Source organism: Vespula vulgaris, chromosome 16, assembly GCF_905475345.1.
Source record: "Vespula vulgaris chromosome 16, iyVesVulg1.1, whole genome shotgun sequence".
NCBI lineage: Eukaryota > Metazoa > Arthropoda > Insecta > Hymenoptera > Vespidae > Vespula > Vespula vulgaris.
In genome coordinates, this window is record NC_066601.1 from 3,924,248 (window position 1) to 3,942,500 (window position 18,253).

Consider the following 18,253-nt stretch of genomic DNA (forward strand, 5'->3'; position numbering starts at 1 on the left):
ACAAATTTAGTGTCACACGAGGCAATGTTTTCTCCTTGAGCGTCAGTCGTTTCTATTCTTATTCGTGTACGATTCAGTACGAGTGAGCTTCTGCGTTGTCATCCCACGCCTTGCGTTTCGCTTTTCATTCTTCGCACGTTTTTCTTCTTCGTGAACTTTCTGCAAGAAGAAAGAAGATATATATATATATATATATATATATATATAATCTGAAAAAAAATAATATTTTGAATTCGAAGGATCGTCGAAGAAAAATTTGACAGATTTTTCTTTAGAAATTAGATATAAATATAAGAGTGCGAGCGGAGATGGAAAAAGATATTGAAATCATCGTTGTTATTAATGAATATTTAGACATCGACATATATGTTCTATTTTGGAGTACCGAGAAGTCGAGGACGATAAATCATTCCCTTGAAAGTTTCAATTTTGGAATTCCTCGAGAAATATAGTTTACGATCCAGGTGCCATAAGATTTTACATATCCTCACGGATAATCAACGGAATCGTCCGGAATATCTCAAGAAAAGAGATGGAATGAGAGCTAAAGAGAATCGTGATGTAACTCCATCGCGTGAATAGTTTAAAAATATCTTTGTTCTTGACCCGTTGGGTTATATTCAGAACACGAGTTAATGTATTCCTTCGTTTAGTCATATATATACATACGTACATACATATATATATATATACACACGCACAAATATATATATGTATTTATACGTGTGTGTGTGTGTGTATTTCTATTTAATATATATATATATATATATATATATATATAACTAGAAATGATGTATGATATGTATGTATATTCTCGTTGGAATGCATAGCGGTCATTGAGCCCGGGCAAAACGTCTGATAATGTCTCTACGAGGACGATGGTTAGCATAACGTAATGGGCTTTCAGCTTACGTGGAATGCGTGTTACGATCGTTCGAGTTGATTCAGCTTTTACATAAACGCCTGCTCGTCTGTTTTTTCTTCTCCTTCTTCTCGAGCACAAAAAGGGATTCCTTTCTAGTACACTTTATTCTCCTTCAAACATTCGCATTCTTACGAAAGAAAGTGAAGCTAGTTCTCTCGAGTAAATCCATATCGTTTTACATAATGTTATATATATTATCGAGAAATCCCGATCGTTGAAAATATTGTAACGCGTTAAGAAAATTCATCGAAGGGTGTTAATATTTCGTTAATTAAAATTCTTGCGACGAATTCGCACCAAAACTTTTCATGGTTTGATATATATATATATATATATGTATACATATATATAAAGAGCAAACTAAGCTCACGAATAAATAATCCGATAGCGATTATATATATATATATATATATAATCGTTAGAGATTACACTTTAAATCCTCGGATCTCTCGGTGATCAAAGTTAAGTGATCTCCTGCGAATCGATCGTAAGATTGAAATTTATTACAACGTTTATCGATTCCATCGAATGATATCGATGGTTGAATAAAGTATTGCAAAATCGAGAGGCCACGAAATATGACTGTTCTCAATAGCATGGTAAACGAATGATATCATCAAGATCGTATTAACGACGTAGACGATGAGCTAGCTACCCTTCGATACTCCGTTGAATATGACAGGAAATTTACGAATATCGCGTAATCACGTTTTCATACTTACTATTAGTTTTATGGCCGCCGAACGCTCGAACTTTAGTGTCCCTTTATTGATATCACCTTTATTGTCCGCCGAAGCTCATCAAGCTGCCGTTAAAACCTTAATGACACTTTTTGCTATAAATGGATTCGACGAAAAATTGATTGGTCGGAACGTGATGTATGAAAAAGAACGAAAGAAAGAATGAAAGAGAAAGAGAGAGAGAGAGAGAGAGAGAGAGAGAGAGAGAGAGAAAGAAAATATATCGACCTACATGCGTCATATACAATATTTGAACATTTTTTTTCTTCATTTATCTGTCATTTTAATCTCCATATACTTTCCTATCTCGTTTTCCAGCGTTTAGCATTAATTTCTTTTTTTTAATTTCCCTTTATCTAACATCAGAACTAGTCTTTTCATTCTTTCTTTCTTTCTTTCTTTCTTTCTTTCTCCTTTTTTGTTTGTTTGTTTCTTTTTTTTTCTTTTCACTATGTACAATATAATTGCATATTTATTCTTCCTGCGTATACAACCTGATATTATTTATTTCTTTTTTTATCTTTATTACATGTTATATATCCATAAAAGTCTGACGAATTAATCTCAAGCGGACTTTTACTACTTGGTAGATGAACATAAGTAAGTAAGTAAGTAAGTAAGTACTTACTTATATCGTACGGTGCATGCGCAAGCGAGATACCGAAGGAGCGTTAACTTAGCGTGGGCGTTTTGATCCTCGCGCTCACGTGCGTGAATGCACCGAAGCGAGGGCGTTTGCATAGCATTGCAAACGAGAGAGATAGAAAGATAGAGATAAAGATAGAGCAAGAAAGAGAGAGAAAGAGAGTAAAGCTCTTTGTATCCTCGTCGATGGTTATGACTCGCCAACACATTTAAATAATCGGCGCACCTGCTTATCTCGATGAATCGTGTTTAAAGAATTTTATTACATATTCAAGTATCGATCCACGCGTGAGAGTGAAATGAAAAAAGAAACAATAAAAAAAGATAAAAGAGAGAGAGAAAAAGAGAAAAAGAAAATGCAAATATGTAATGTACTATGGATAGGATAACGTGGGAAAACACCTTCGTCCGTTTAAATGTCAAGATAAACAAGTCGAAGGAGTCGTTCCTACGAGAAATTCAATTCTTTCTAGATACTCAACGTCTACTCGTGATCGTTCAAACGAGTAATCGAGAAATTGCTGACACCTTAAGTGTCGAGTCGACAGACTTATTAGCCTTTCTCTTCTACCTCTATTTTTCGCATACTTCAAAGATAATAAGAGTATCTATTGTAGCCGAAAATATGTAAAGTAGAATGTAAGAAGAAGGTAATAGGGATAGGTCAAAGTAGTAAAAAAGCCAGGTAGCTGTGGCCAGCCTGTTAAACTCTTCTTCAGAATTCTGAATTAATAATGAAGAGAAAAAAGAGAGAGAGGAAACGAGAGAGAAAGAAAGAGAGAGAGAGAGAGATAAAGAGAACGAGGTGGTACTTCATCTTCAGTGATACATACGATGCTCTCGAAAATATACACGTTATGTACATACACGTCTATACACACGCGACGCACGCACTTAGACACAGACACATTTTCTATGCAAGTATACATACCGATACTACCTTCTGGCTGACGAGTGCAAGGTGTAGCTACTTAAGGACGCATGCAGACTCAGCTCTTTCGTGCTTCCTAAATCTAACCACCTTCGAACTGGGTCACCTTCGTTTTCAATGACGAACACAATGCGAACGCACATGCATGATTTTTCTACAAGGAAACTTTGTCTATTGATAGGATTGTATTTTCATCGAGATCGGTTGCTTCGTCTCTCTCTCTCTCTCTCTCTCTCTCTCTCTCTTTCTATCTATCTCTACCTCTATCTCTCTCTCTTTCTCTCTGTCTGTTTGTCTATCTGTCTGACTTCGTCTATCCTTTACAATGGACAATCGACTGGACAATTCTATGGAGTTTGAGTGAAAGTATCGTGAGTAAATCTTGTCGATCGGGACGGAACGTTTTTGTTAACGTGCTTGTCAAGAGCTTGAAAGATACAATGTATTAGATCGATATCGAAAGGAACGATAGAATCAATGGTATACGTTTGAGAAAATTAATACTTTGTAAATTAAATAGTTTTCTTCAAAAATAACTTTTAACATCGATTTTGTAACGTCCAGTGCATTTAATGATTCTTTTCTTTTCTTTTTCTTTTCTTTTTAAACGGCGAATTAAGTTTTATTATTTTATTAGAAAAGTTACTGATAAAAGTATTTCTAATATTCGTGTTAATTAACGATCATTGATATCTTTGTTTAAAATTGGAAATATTCGTTGATCTAGATTTATATGATATTATTATTGTTCGATTCTTAGGATTGGTCAGAAGATCCTTCATAAATTTACAACGTCACGTTAACGTCGATCGTTGAAAAAGAACACCGAGTATCGAGTGAGAGAATATCGATAGGCTCATTAGCCGTAGAAGTTTAAATCAGAGAGGGTCTTCTGGTCGATGAAAGAATAACTTTTCTACACAAAGTAGGTAGGTATATAAGTTTCGTAATAAGCGTCGTGGAAGAACCTTTTGTCAGGCTGATACGAGCATAATGTCACATCAAATTTACCCTTAAAGTATATAAGGTTAACACACATTCCAGTATATGGTATTAAATTATTTTAAAAGTTTATAGAAAAAAAAGAAAGATTTAATTAAACCAACAAATCGTTTCGGTTTAAGAAAAAATTCACAAAGAAACAACGAAGGATTTTGACGAATCGATTGGAACTAATCTCGAATATCTTGTTTTATTTTCTCGAAAAAAATATTTATATATATATATCTACATATATGTATATACTTTGCATGTACATACGAGACGTTAAACAAAAATAGCTCAAGGAGTATAAGGTGAGATCCTTTGCATCGTTCGTGTCTCTTTCCCTGATGTAGGTCAGGTCACAACGACGAATTATGCTAAGACACGTATCACGTGCATTCGATTTTTGAGGAGAGTTGTACTTTACTCTTCAAACTTGACTATTAAAAAGAGACAAACGATCCTTCGAAACGTTCTCAACGGTAAATTGAATGTTCGTTATTCTTCGGCCCTTAATTATACCGAGTGAATTCTTAAATATGAAATAGCGTGTAACATGGCATATCTACACGATTCGATTGCTATTAACCGACTATAGCTCTTCCAACATGAGAGAAACGATAGAAGGTGTCAGTCGTTAATTGGTAACGTGAATCGAGTTTAGCGATTGCTCTCTACCGAGAACCAATTCCATTTATATGACCGTATTCACAAAGAGAGAGAGAGAGAGAGAGAGAGAGAGAGAGAGAGAGAAGATGAATACAAGGGAAGGTGAAAAAGGAAGAGAGAGAGAGAGAGAGGGGAGAAAGAGATTTCAGAATCGATTTCTGCGGTTTGCACTTCTGTGTACACTACTGATTGAACCGAAAGCGATCGTTATTCGCATTGCTCTTGGACGTACTCGATTCGCGCGAGACAAAAAGTCTACAATATGTTCTTTCTTTCAAATTTATCAATTCATAAACACAGTCTGTCGAAACTCTAAAACAATGATTAAAAAATTGACTTTAATCGGCAATTATAATATCAGTTTAATAGAGTTTTCAACTTGCTTTCGTTCTGTGTAGTATTGACCGAAAGGAACATCTAGTTTCGTCTAAAGTAATAGATACATCAAGTTTCTCGAATTAATCATCGATGTAATAATAAATTATAGAGACGAAAGGAATCCACGCGTAAGTTATGATATAGTAGATCAAAGGAGAAGATCAATGAAAAGTGAATAGTGAGATATGTTTTATCCGATCCAATATACATTAATTATATTTAGATAGTCGGATGTATTTCCTTTAAAAGAAATAAATAGAAATGAGCATGGTAGGTAGTCAAGATACATCGTCGATTCGTGCACGTCGAAGGATCCGCAGTGGGTTTCGCGGTAGCGCAGTGCGAGCAAACGTAAAATATCAGTTGGCACGGCTTTCTATGCCAGACCCGGGCTGCCTGTCCTCTAACCTTTCAGTCGTAGCACACTAACCGCAGAGTGGGCCAACACGATCATAAACATATGTGCATCTACGTGGCCTACGGTTTTAGTTGGGTACGCGATACGATACGTAAATATATTCCGGTCGGTGCGATCGTAAACGGACCGACCGGTCTTACCATTTCTAGTCCCTTTTACCTTATCGACCTTGACGAATAATCAAGCATTAAGGATCTCGTGCCAACGAACGACAACTTTACGATGATACCTGAAAAAAATAGCTCCCTTACTTTCTCCAGCTTTTACAACTTCTCCATAGAAAATCAATTCTTTCTTATTCTTTCTTTCTTTTTAATCCCAGAGACATTCATTCTTCATCGGTTTGATTAATTCATTATCGTTGTGATTGTCCTTGTTATTATTATCCTTATTACTTCGGAATCTATTCGTAGGATTATCGTTTATTTGGTTATCGGCCACGTTCGATGATATTCGTACTTAGAATGATTACGAAAATTCCATTGGAATATGTAAATATTCATTTAACTACTTTCGATTAAGTTCAATGCTCGAACGAACGTGCACATTCGGGAGGGGACATGGGGATTTTCGAAGAAAGAATATCATTCTTGCTAAAAATCTCGCTATTCTGTTGAAACAACACTGTACAATGAAAGAACGCTCGAAACATGTGTTCCCTGTCTGCCGAAGCACTTCAGGATATCTATTTCTGTGAGACGTCAAGTTATTCCGAGCTACGCTCCGGCCTCGCGAAGTGCATCGACTGTCATCGATGCTCTAGGAATAAAGCACCGATCGTCGATATTCATGGTAAACAATTCTTTCTTTTCATTCTCTCTCTCTCTCTCTCCTCTCTCTCTCTTTTACAAGGTATTTATCAAGATTTTTTGTTTTCTTTTGACACAAAAACGTGAACGCATATTAATTCCAGGATGTACTAAAACGAATTAGTTCCTTCCTCTTTTATTAATAAGTATTTTTATTATTCATGAAAACTACTATTAACTATATATTACACCGTAGAAAAATACTATAGAGCAAAGTGATTCATTATAAAAGCATCGATGAAGGAACGACCTCGTGCGATCGTAAAATCGATCGGAACGCAAAGTTCCGGCACATATTTCCTACACCATTTCCTCAACGACGTCTTCTTCTCTCGAAATTAATGATCCGTAAACGAACGATTCCTTTCTTAGATTTACATTTCTTATAGCCCGGATTTTCGTTGCATCACGCGACTTGATTAATGAGGAGAAACGATTCGTTGATATGTTGCACAAGTTTGTAAGCGACGAACTTACCTTTCGGAAATGTCGTGGACGATAAATATATGTCTATATATACATACACATATATATACATATATTATACGACCTCGTGTATATATATATATATAACGATAAGGAATAACGTCGTTAAGGGGGAACGTTATCGATCGTTTGAAAAATAATCGATAGATATTAACGAGTCGATCCTTAATTACATTTATTCATCGTTGGTTTAGGATAATCGAAATTATGGCCAGATCTAATTTCTGGCCTGTAATATCGTTTAGATCGTTTCGTGGATGGACGTTAATATCATTTCGTGTCAACGTTCGAGCCGAGAAACAACGATTTCCGACGATTGAAACGAAAAGCGGGACGAGCTGTTCTTTTCTTTTATTTTCATTTCTTTCCTTGACAATTCCTTCGAAAGAAAAAGAAAAGAGAGTGAAAGCTTCGTTGGGATACTGCTATCGTTGGAAAAGATTCATCTGCCACGAGATCCCTTTGTTGTTCAGACCAAACGTCTTTTGCGACGATTTTCTTCCTAGAATCGTTGCGTTTCCCGTGCTAATCTTCCTTTTCTTCTACTTCTTATTTCTCTCTGTCTCTTTTTCTTTATACATCTGACACCTCAGCCGCAAGGATTCGCGAGAAAGCAATTCGCGAGACGTTACTTGGAAAGAAATTCATAGAGTTCGAGGAAAAAGAGGAAAGAAGTGTAAGGGGTATAAAAAGACGACGACGACGACGACGACGACGAAGAAGAAGAAGAAGAAGAAGAAGAAGAAGAAGAAAAAGGGTAGTTGGGAGGGTTGGTAGAGGGTTAGATGGTAGAAAAGACGGCTCGACAGAGTCGAATCGACCCGGAACACCCTCGTTTGTCCACGGTGGGCGGGGCAAAGAGTCACTACGCTTTTTCCCAGGCATCTATTTTCCTTTTCTTTTTATCCCCCTCTGTTCCGCCTTTACTCTTTGCTCTTCCTTACCTCGGGAAACATGACTATGACACCCTTTGCTCCGCTCGCCGATTTTCCATTATCCGTGAACGAGCCTCGAAGGTGCTACGACGTTGGCCATAACTTTGATATACGAATGCTATCACGTTTCGAACTAACCCGAATAAAATAATATTCCTCAGTATCGTTTTATTATATCAATTGGAATTGTTTAGTAAGATTCTTCGAAGGAATATTTTAATTACCAAGGAGTTTGTCTATCAAAGACTGCTTTGCCTCTTTGATGATTCAAGAAATCGTTTGAAAATACTTATTATCGATTTGAAGTTATTTAAAGATTATCCTATGTATATATTTTCGATCCGTGTTATTTCTACGTTACGTTCGAGTTCTTTTACCGAGACGTAACGTACGAAAATAATCGTCGCAATGACGATGTCGAAGATTCGTTCGTGTTCCCTTGAAGTTTAAACACGTTTCAGACGCGTCAGTTTAGACATTCCGAACGTCGGAAGATATTCGGTAAATGTCGTTAAGGATACTCGCGAAGTAAATGGCACGTGGCTTCGCAACATTTTTCACGCTTGTAAGCGATTTACCGAGTCTTTGTTCGAGAATCTCAGTTAGAAGAGATCCTTTTAACTTTCAAGGCTCTTTCGAGACTCTTTTCAAAGATTTTCTATGGACTTCAAGGTCCTAAAACTTTCCAATTCATCTTTCTCTTTACGAAGTTCTAGCGATTTTTATTAAATCCGCGAATAGGCTCGTCGCGAGGATACGGACGACGAAATATCCATTAGGGCTATTTGTTACGGATGCATCGAAAAGAAACGAAAGTTTCGACGTTCGACCGTGGTTTGGGGAAATGTTTCTGAGTCATCGAGAAATGATTATTGGCAGAGTGCCTAGAGATTGTCATCTCGACCGGTCTTGCAGTTTAAAACTGCAATCGAAATATCTGCATATGTGTCTATATCGTCTTTTGAAACATCATCGATCATATCCTTTGAAGGTTCGATCGCAAAGAATCTCGAACCGTGAATTGCGTAGATTCGTTGATTAGTATTAGAACGAAGGATTATCGCTAAATGCTGTAGTCGTTTAGTCTACCTAAATAGTTATCACGTAGATCGCAGATGCATCTTGGGCGATTTAAAAGCGTGCCTATATTATATATATATATATATAAATATAATATATAATATATATTTACAATACGTACATGCACACACATACATACCTATATACACATATCTCTACGTATGTATATCGTATCATACAGTGTCATCCATTCAAAGTCTCGTGTTTGCTTCGAACGGAACGAGTTTAACGATGCCTCGCGATCTTTCTCTTTTTAGATCGCTGCCGAAACTCAGCAGCCAGGACGAGGATGGGCCGAACCCTCACACCCAATACACAGGCGTCACGCACTTCGAGCCCATACCGCACGATCATGACTTTTGTGAGAGGGTCGTCATCAACGTGAGTATATCCTTTTTTTTTCATTTTCAATCCTATAATATTTTCTCCAAACGTGAATCCATCTTAATGAAAACCAAACTACTGTGCGTTAAAAGATAATATAGTTCATTCATCGTTTACACGAATATGAGATTCGGTAAACGTATTCCTCCATTTTTTATTCCTCTCGAATGGTATAGTTGGATCGTTAACGGAGGATTTTAATCTCGAAAAAGAAATCTGAGAAATGTTTTGAGAATTAAATTATCAAGGAAATGATTTATAACAGTTATCGTATTATTCGAATCCTACAAATACTCGATGGTTATCAGATATTAATGATAAAATATGTTCTAGTATTCGGGTATTCAAATGAGGTAGATAGATTCGATTTATATTCGTATAGTCCGAACCCAAAGGCGTACTTAAGCGTTCACAACGTGGGGTAACGGTACCAGCGACAAAAAGTAATCGTTCCATTGTAACGACAACGGCCGAGCACCTCCGTTTCTTTTTGCGAAGCAAGATTATCTCAAGACACGAAGTGACCTACAGACCGTATTTGGCAGGCATCCAAGTTCGTCTTGGAATCAGGGGCAATATAGTACCAAGGTCGTATTGTGTGAACGGAATTATCTGTCCTCGTGGATGACACGACTGCATTGCGCCAATTACAGTTATCCGTTCGATCGTTTTTCAAAATCGCCGGGGGCCTGACAATTCGAAAGGATATCTCATACACTCCTTGTTGTTTCTTTTTTTTCCCTTTCTCATATAAAAACGATCCCTAAATTTAGCAGTCGTATCTTCATTTTTACAAGAGCACGAACCAGACGTAAACTTTGACCGATCGATACGATAAATCTGTAAAGTGTATAAATAATTGTATAAAATCGTACGAGACAACGTTAAAGAATAACGCGAACGTTTATTTTGTATCAAGTGCCAACTTGTATTTCATCACGATTACATTGTATCTTTCTCGTTGGACGATCGGTCGGCGAATGTGTTTTCGAAGACGTTCGAATAATTGTCGATCTTATAAAATCTTGGAAGATACAAAATGAAAATTCTTGTTCGGCGACGAATAAAAAAAAAAAGAAAAGAGAGAAATGTGATCGTATACGACTTTGTCTTCGACAGGTGAGTGGATTACGGTTTGAGACACAACTGCGCACGCTAAACCAGTTTCCGGACACGCTGCTTGGCGATCCGGCAAGGCGGCTTCGATATTTCGATCCGCTTCGCAACGAATACTTCTTCGACCGGAATCGGCCTTCCTTCGATGCGATACTTTATTACTATCAAAGCGGTGGTCGACTTCGCCGGCCAGTCAACGTTCCCCTCGATGTTTTCTCCGAGGAGATCAAATTTTACGAACTGGGCGAGCTTGCCACCAACAAGTTCAGGTAAGACGTCGATTAAATCGATCACGTTCGATACCGTATCGCCAATAAAATAAATTCTAGAGTATCGCATTGAAAATTAAATTACGTGGCAACTCGTAGTATCGAGGATCGACGAAGAACGTTTTCAAACAAATAAATCGAACGAATTGTCCGACACGTTTTTACGATCGATTGCAACGCGTGATGATAATCCATACGGATTCCGTAGCATTGTCCGGTGGAGGGTAAAAAAAAAAGAAAAAAAGAGAAAAAAGATAAAATAAAAATAAAAAAATAAAAAATAGAGAGAGAGAGAGAAAAAAAGAAAAGTAGGTGCGGTACTCTAGGGCAAAGATCGATATATACGTTTCTATACACGGAGAAATAATACGATGTAACAGGGAGGACGAGGGCTTCATCAAAGAGGAGGAGAAGCCGCTGCCGTCGCACGAGTTCCAGAAGAAGGTCTGGTTGCTGTTCGAGTACCCGGAGAGCTCTCAGGGAGCCCGGGTGGTCGCCATAATCTCCGTGTTCGTGATTCTCCTCTCGATCGTAATCTTCTGCCTAGAGACCCTGCCAGAGTTTAAGCATTATAAGGTCTTTAACACGACGACGAACGGCACGAAGATCGAGGAGGACGAAGTGCCGGACATAACGGACCCGTTCTTCCTAATAGAGACTATTTGTATCATCTGGTTCACGTTCGAGTTATCGGTGCGCTTCCTCGCCTGTCCAAATAAATTTAACTTCTTCCGTGACGTAATGAACATCATCGACATCATCGCGATCATTCCTTACTTCATCACCCTCGCCACGGTAGTGGCCGAGGAAGAGGACACGCTTAATCTACCAAAGGCACCGGTTAGCCCTCAGGACAAGAGCACGAATCAAGCGATGTCCCTGGCGATTCTAAGAGTCATCAGGCTCGTCAGGGTGTTCCGGATATTCAAGCTGTCCAGGCACAGTAAAGGCCTCCAGATACTTGGCCGTACTCTGAAGGCCTCTATGAGGGAGCTCGGTCTGCTCATCTTTTTCCTTTTTATCGGTGAGTCCAAACTTTCTTTTAATACTACTTTCTTCTCCAAGACGCTCTATCATATATAAAACGCTCTATCATCGAAAATAAACGATTGTCCTCGCGATGTAATATTAATTGGAGTGTTTAACGGAAAAGGGGGATGATAATGGATCTTGGGACGTTGTTACCAAAGGCCAAAGGACGGATCCGATCTAATCGGCAAAGATTCGTCGTGATACCTAACGCTGATACGTTTCTAGATTCCAAGCAAAGATCGAAATTCGCATTTTACCATAAAGGCATTATTTACGTACGTACGTACGTACGTACGTACGATACGTACGTACGAATGGAGAAAGGAGAATAAGAAGGAGGAAGATTCTAAGGGAACGAACCGAGAAGACCTATTCCTATAGGATGAATTCGTGGGTGGGCTGGTGATATGGCCCGAGACCGATGAGAACGACGGGAAAGAATAACGAGAGGAAAGGAGACTCTGCCAAAGACGTTGTTCCAAGACGCGCGTACAATCGAATGGTGCTAAAAACACACACCGCTTGAACCATGCCTTCCTCTTGTCTGCCTTTCAGGTGTGGTGCTCTTCTCGTCGGCGGTGTACTTTGCGGAGGTGGGCAAGCACAACAGCCAGTTCAAATCGATACCGGACGCGTTCTGGTGGGCGGTGGTCACGATGACGACCGTGGGCTACGGGGACATGAGGTACAGAGCCACCGGGGGCATTAAACCCACTGAACCGGTGTTTTCTTCCTTGCATTGCAGGTGTGGTGCTATTTTCATCGGCGGTATACTTCGCGGAGGCCGGCTCCGAGAATTCGTTCTTCAAGTCTATTCCGGACGCGTTCTGGTGGGCCGTTGTCACGATGACGACCGTGGGCTATGGTGACATGACGTATGATGTACTCACTTTCACTTAAGACTCTAGTTAATGCCCGCCAAAACGAACACACGCACCACCAGGTCCGCAGTTCCTTCCAACTACTACTTAAACCTCCTCCACTAGGCCTCCCTCCAACGCTATCTTCCTGGGTACTCGACCCCTCGAGACTCGAACCCACCCTAACGCGATCTGCTATCCCTCCCTACCCTCTTTCACACGTTCGCTCTATCTCTCTTTCTCTCCATCTCTCTCTCTTTCTCTCTCTCTCTCTCTCTTTCTCTCTTCCTTTCCCTTCCTCGCCATCCTCTTCAACCGTGAGCCAACATGCCCTTGTTTTCTACCTACCCTCTTCACCCTCCATTGACTTTCCACCTACTCGCAGCTACCTACTACCTTCATCGTACTTTCTTCTCTCTTTCCCTCGTTCTCTCCCTAACGTTCTTGCGTTAAAAGAGGCTACGGAAGGAAGACGAGAGTACTCCGGACTCGGGATCGAGGACTCCTAACTCTAACCTCCACGATTTAATATCCCAATAGGTTTCACGCTTTTAAAGTCAAACCCTTTGATCTGAACCGTACTAGTTTTCGTCCTCAGAAAAATTTCTTTATTATTATTATTATTTGATATTATTATTTCTGTCGGATTTTATTAGTTTTATTTTTAACGTCCCGATTAGAAAGCCAGTCTGTAACGCTTTGTGTTCCGTACATCGACCAGAATATAGAGGTTAACGCATTGAGTCCAGGACATTCTACAATACGTCCGCCTTATCTGTTTGAGAAAGTACGGCTAGTAAATGAAGCTTCATGGAGAGTAGAGAACTCAACGAGGCTCTTGTCGTTCCCTATTGTCGAGCGGTGATCAATGAGAAGGAAATGTCGAAACATGATGCGCTTCGAAACGCGATGGCACAGGTGCCAGCTTGTCTCCGTTATGACGGTACTCGGTTTTCGTTGAAAAATTAAAAAAAAAAGAAAGGAAAAAGGAATAAATAAATAAAAAATTAAAAAAGGAAGGAAGAACTAAAGAGAAAGAAAAACGATGAAAACGAAACTACGAAAAAAAAAACGAAAAGGAAAAAAAAACAATGGAGAGACAAAAAAAATATTTCAATAGCTCGTACGTACGTTATTCTCCGATATTTTTTCGTGAATTTCTTTTCACCGATAAAGGGACTTTATCGTACCTCCCATCAGCTTTTTTTTTTTCTTTTTATTTCTCTGCCCCCTCCCTCCCTCTCTCTCTCTCTCTCTCTCTCTCTCTCTGACTTTACGCTCGTGATACCCGACATTCGGTACTATTTATCTAATGAGAAATAGAAGGGAGAGAAAAAGACTCAAGATCTCTGGTGTTATGGCCGAAGGAGCTTCCTGAGCAATTGCTTCCCGTAAATCAATAAGTGTCCTCGGGCAAGCAGTACAGGCTGCTTCCTTGGAAACGCCCCAAGGCAAAAAAAGGAAAAAGAAAAAAAAAAGGAAGAGCAGAAAAGAAAAATAAAAAGAAAAAGAGAAAGAAAAAGGAAAAGAAAAAGAAGAAAAAATCATAAGGATTCGAAATGGCAAGTGGTGGTAGCTTCGATTCCCTTGGTTGCGGTATCGATCGGTTTAGAAGATTAAGACCTTCGCGTTAAACTTTTTTTCCACCAATAATACTATATCTTTCTAACCCACTTTCAAAAGCTCTACTCTCTTTGCTCGGTCAGATTGTATTCCGTTGATATTAATTATGCAAACTTTATTTGTGGCCAATCAGCGAATTAGATTTTACTTGGAGGTCAAGCTTTATTTATTTATTTGTTTGTTTATTTTTCTATTTATTTATTTATTTATTTATTTATTTATTTATTCTTATTTTTCTTTTTTCTTTGTTTTTCTTAGAACGATATATACCTATTTCAAATGTCTATACTTTCTCGAAAGAATGAAATGGAACATGTATTTAATCTAAAAAATCAATATGAATATCGTGTCAGGGTCACGTATATAACGTTAAAGTTGTACGTTAGCGAAGTTTGTTCTCGTTTTGACGGATTTTCTTTCGTTATCACGATCGATCTAATATTAAAAGAAAAGAGAAAGTCGTTTATTGAATTTTTTAATCAACGTCGACATATTTTAACTTTGACGAATTAATCCGTATCTCGAAACCTAGCTCGATCCTAAATATTCCTCGTCACGAAAACATTTTATTCTTAAAATCCACTACAATAGTTTATTGCATTTGGGTTTGTTTTCTTTTTATTTTCTAATCCCGAAACACAATTAGTTTTAAAAATTAACTTTCTTTTCATTTGCGTTACGAATAATCCAATGAAGCATCCTTTGTGTGTGTCGTGACTTAACAAAATAATTTACCAATATTTCAATTATTCTCTCTCTCTCTCTCTCTCTCTATCTCTCTCTCTAGCAAGTTTTTCAAGTTAATTAAAAGAAGAGAAAAAAGTCAAAAAAGAAAATCAAGAGAGATACATCCATGCATGCGTGAAGTCTTCTCTGCCTGATAGTGCCCGGCATGTCGCTGAATTTCTAATTTTTTCAACTACTTGTATTCTTATCGAAATTATCATTTTATTGATCATTAAGTATCTACATATATATCCCCAATTTTCCTTATACTTGATACCATCATTATATGCGCCATTAGCCATGGATCACGAAGGCCCATAGTACAGTGACACCTGCAGGAATGATTTTTTCACAAACTTGATGCAACTGAATTATTTATTTTACATAACAATTAATACATAGAGAAAAGAATTTCGCATAAGTGCAGATAATGATGAACTAACGGAAGTGAAAATGGGTAAAGGTAAACTTTTTCAAACGTATTATTTATATGTACAAAATAAAAAACGAAATGTTGACTAACGCAAAATAACATTTTTTGTTTGAAAAATTTTCTCCACACACTTCGATGCTAGTTTTTGAAGATTTGCAAATATGCGCAAAGGATTCATTTTATAATTTTCTACGACATGGTCGAGATAAGAAAGCTTCGACAGAGATACAATAATGTTTATTATACGATATAATTGTTTCAATCGATCAAAGAATTTATCTATACATACAATATTCTCCATGTTGTACATAAGAAATTATACAATGTAATTCTTTGATATCTTTTCAAGTATCAACGATATCCAAGCAAAGTGAAATCATTTACTTCTTTTTTTGCCCGAGTGAATGGATTTTCGATTTTTCTATATCATTTATATAATTTTTTTTTCATAAATTATATATATATGTATGTATATATTTATACATATATACATATAACATAGTTTACACCGAAGCTTCGCGTATTTAGAAGGATCACCAGCACGTAATGGCTACTTAATATCCTTAATCTTATATCATATATATATATATATATATATATATATATATATATATATATCGCGATAGAGCATATAGATCGCGCATTATGAAGAAGCCTACTTAGCGAGCCCTAAAATTGGTCCTTTAGTCTAGTAGTCTAAAGAGCCGGCAGCTTACATTGGACGCGTATTGCAAGGTTATATGTACATACGGTCGTTTGAAAAGTGCGAAGCCACGGAGACGGTCGGTATGTACAAATAGGGTGTACCTTTTAAAGCGATAATCAAGCATAGCTGTGATAGTTCAATTTCAAAAAAAAATCTTATATATATACATCTAAATAAAATATTTTCGTATTTATATAATTGGAAAAACGCTTCCTCTCTCTCTCTCTCTCTCTCTCTCTCTCTCTCTCTCTCTCTCTCTCTCTCTCTCTCTCTCTCTCTCTCTCTCTCTCTCTCTCTCTCTCTCTCTCTGTCTCTATCGAATTACATCAAAGATCAGAGTCGAAGATCAGTACGAAGAAGAATAAAATAAATAAATGATATATCCATGTTGAAAATACGAATTTATGGTCGATTATTTCTTTAAAAGAGACACCCAGTGTACGAGTCCAAACATACCGCATAAAGTAGAGAGCCACACTCGACTCGACACCGCAGAACTCACACAATATAGTGACACCACACCTAGCACCAAGCATATATACAAGAATGACCTTTACACGCTCTTCGCACCAAATTACGTGACCGAATCGAGTCGTGTATTTTTTTGTTACAGGCCCGTGGGAGTCTGGGGGAAAATCGTGGGTTCCCTTTGTGCGATCGCGGGTGTCTTGACGATCGCGTTACCCGTCCCCGTCATCGTCTCCAACTTCAACTACTTCTATCACCGTGAGACTGACCAGGAAGAGATGCAGTCACAAAACTTCAATCACGTGACTAGCTGTCCGTATCTCCCTGGCACGCTAGGTAACATAAATTTTCTAAATGAAATATTTCGAACGAAAAGCGAATTATCGATTAAAATACAAAATATTAATCGAATCGATCTAAATCCAGGTCAGCATATGAAGAAGAGCTCGATGTCGGAGTCGTCGTCGGATATAATGGAGCTGGAAGAAGGCATTCTGCTGACGCATCCAGAAATAACGAAGAAGCCCAACTGCAACCCTCGCCACAATAATAATATTAATCCAGCCTGCATGAGCATCGAGACTGACGTCTGACTACTAGGTAGATCATCCAGCAAACTCGATAAGATTATGGATTATATTAGGTTCGATCAATAAGTATAACAAAAAAAAAATGAGAAAGAAAGAAAGGAAAAATATCGGAGTGTGAATATTGTCGATTAGAAATGAGTATATATAAAAATTTTGAGACTACTTATTGATCAATCGAAATGGTATCTAGGCTGCGCCTAGATGCTATCTACCACCTTGACACGAAACTCGCATTTAGACGACGAAAACAGGAGGTCGAAATAATTTATATGTTCATTATTTTATAATTGATTGCAGTGAAGGAGACGGTGGCAGCGTGGTGGCCGGTGTTGGGACAGTTGTCAAAGAGCAGCTGTAACTCCCTACGGTGCCTAACGTAGACCTCCTTCATACACACACACAAAAAAAAAAAAAACAAAAATCCGTCGTGTCGCGCGCATGCGCGCAGGCGAACACGCGGACGTGTTGCGCAGCGCGCGTGGCGCGCTCGACGTTCGGTCGTGCGCACGCGCGTGCGGTCCGTGTCCAGTCTGTCAATACGAGGGGTGCTTCCAGTCCAATTGCCATTGAGAAGAGAAACGAAAGAATAAAACGATAAATGTAAAGGAAATAGGAAGAAGATAAGAGGTGAATGAAGAGCAAAAAAGAAAAGAAAAGAAAAGAAAGGAGACGAGACCAGACACGACGAGACGAAACGAAACGAAACGGAAAGAGAAAAGAAGAGGAGATACGAAACGAAAGGAGAGACGAGACGAGAGGAGACGAGAAGAGAAGAGGAGCGGAGAGGAGCGGAGAGGAGAGAAGAGGAGAACGGATCAAGGATCAAGGATCAAGGATCAAGGAATCGTTTGACGACCGATCGGTACGACAGCGAGCGGCTTCTTCTTCCGTGCGAAGCGAAGTGTGGAAGACGACGACGTGTTCAGGGTAAGAAGAGGAGGACGCTGAGATAGTGTACATCATCGTCTGAGAATTTAAGAGGAAAAAAGTACGGAGGGAAGAGGGGAGGAAATTTTGCGTGGTGAAATATAGAAAGAAAGGAGATA

At 38.4% G+C, this 18,253-nt stretch overlaps 1 protein-coding gene across 13 annotated transcripts in view; it reads left to right on the forward strand.

Moving 5' to 3' along the window:
• The window catches only part of LOC127069704 (potassium voltage-gated channel protein Shaker), a 136,102-nt gene that overhangs the window by 114,410 nt on the left and 3,439 nt on the right, over positions 1–18,253 (forward strand). For 11 of the 13 annotated variants that reach the window (XM_051007048.1, XM_051007047.1, XM_051007046.1 and 8 more), the window contains 7 exons: positions 9,258–9,381; positions 10,504–10,769; positions 11,150–11,793; positions 12,547–12,676; positions 16,763–16,953; positions 17,044–17,217; positions 17,505–18,253. The exon at positions 17,505–18,253 is cut by the window's right edge and continues 3,439 nt beyond it. In XM_051007048.1, coding sequence (XP_050863005.1) covers positions 9,258–9,381; positions 10,504–10,769; positions 11,150–11,793; positions 12,547–12,676; positions 16,763–16,953; positions 17,044–17,210 — 1,522 coding nt within the window. In that variant the 3' untranslated portion in view covers positions 17,211–17,217; positions 17,505–18,253. Of the gene's footprint in view, positions 1–9,257; positions 9,382–10,503; positions 10,770–11,149; positions 11,794–12,356; positions 12,487–12,546; positions 12,684–16,762; positions 16,954–17,043; positions 17,218–17,504 lie in introns of those variants that run through there. The other 2 variants (XM_051007043.1, XR_007783675.1) reach the window with 2 other exon arrangements.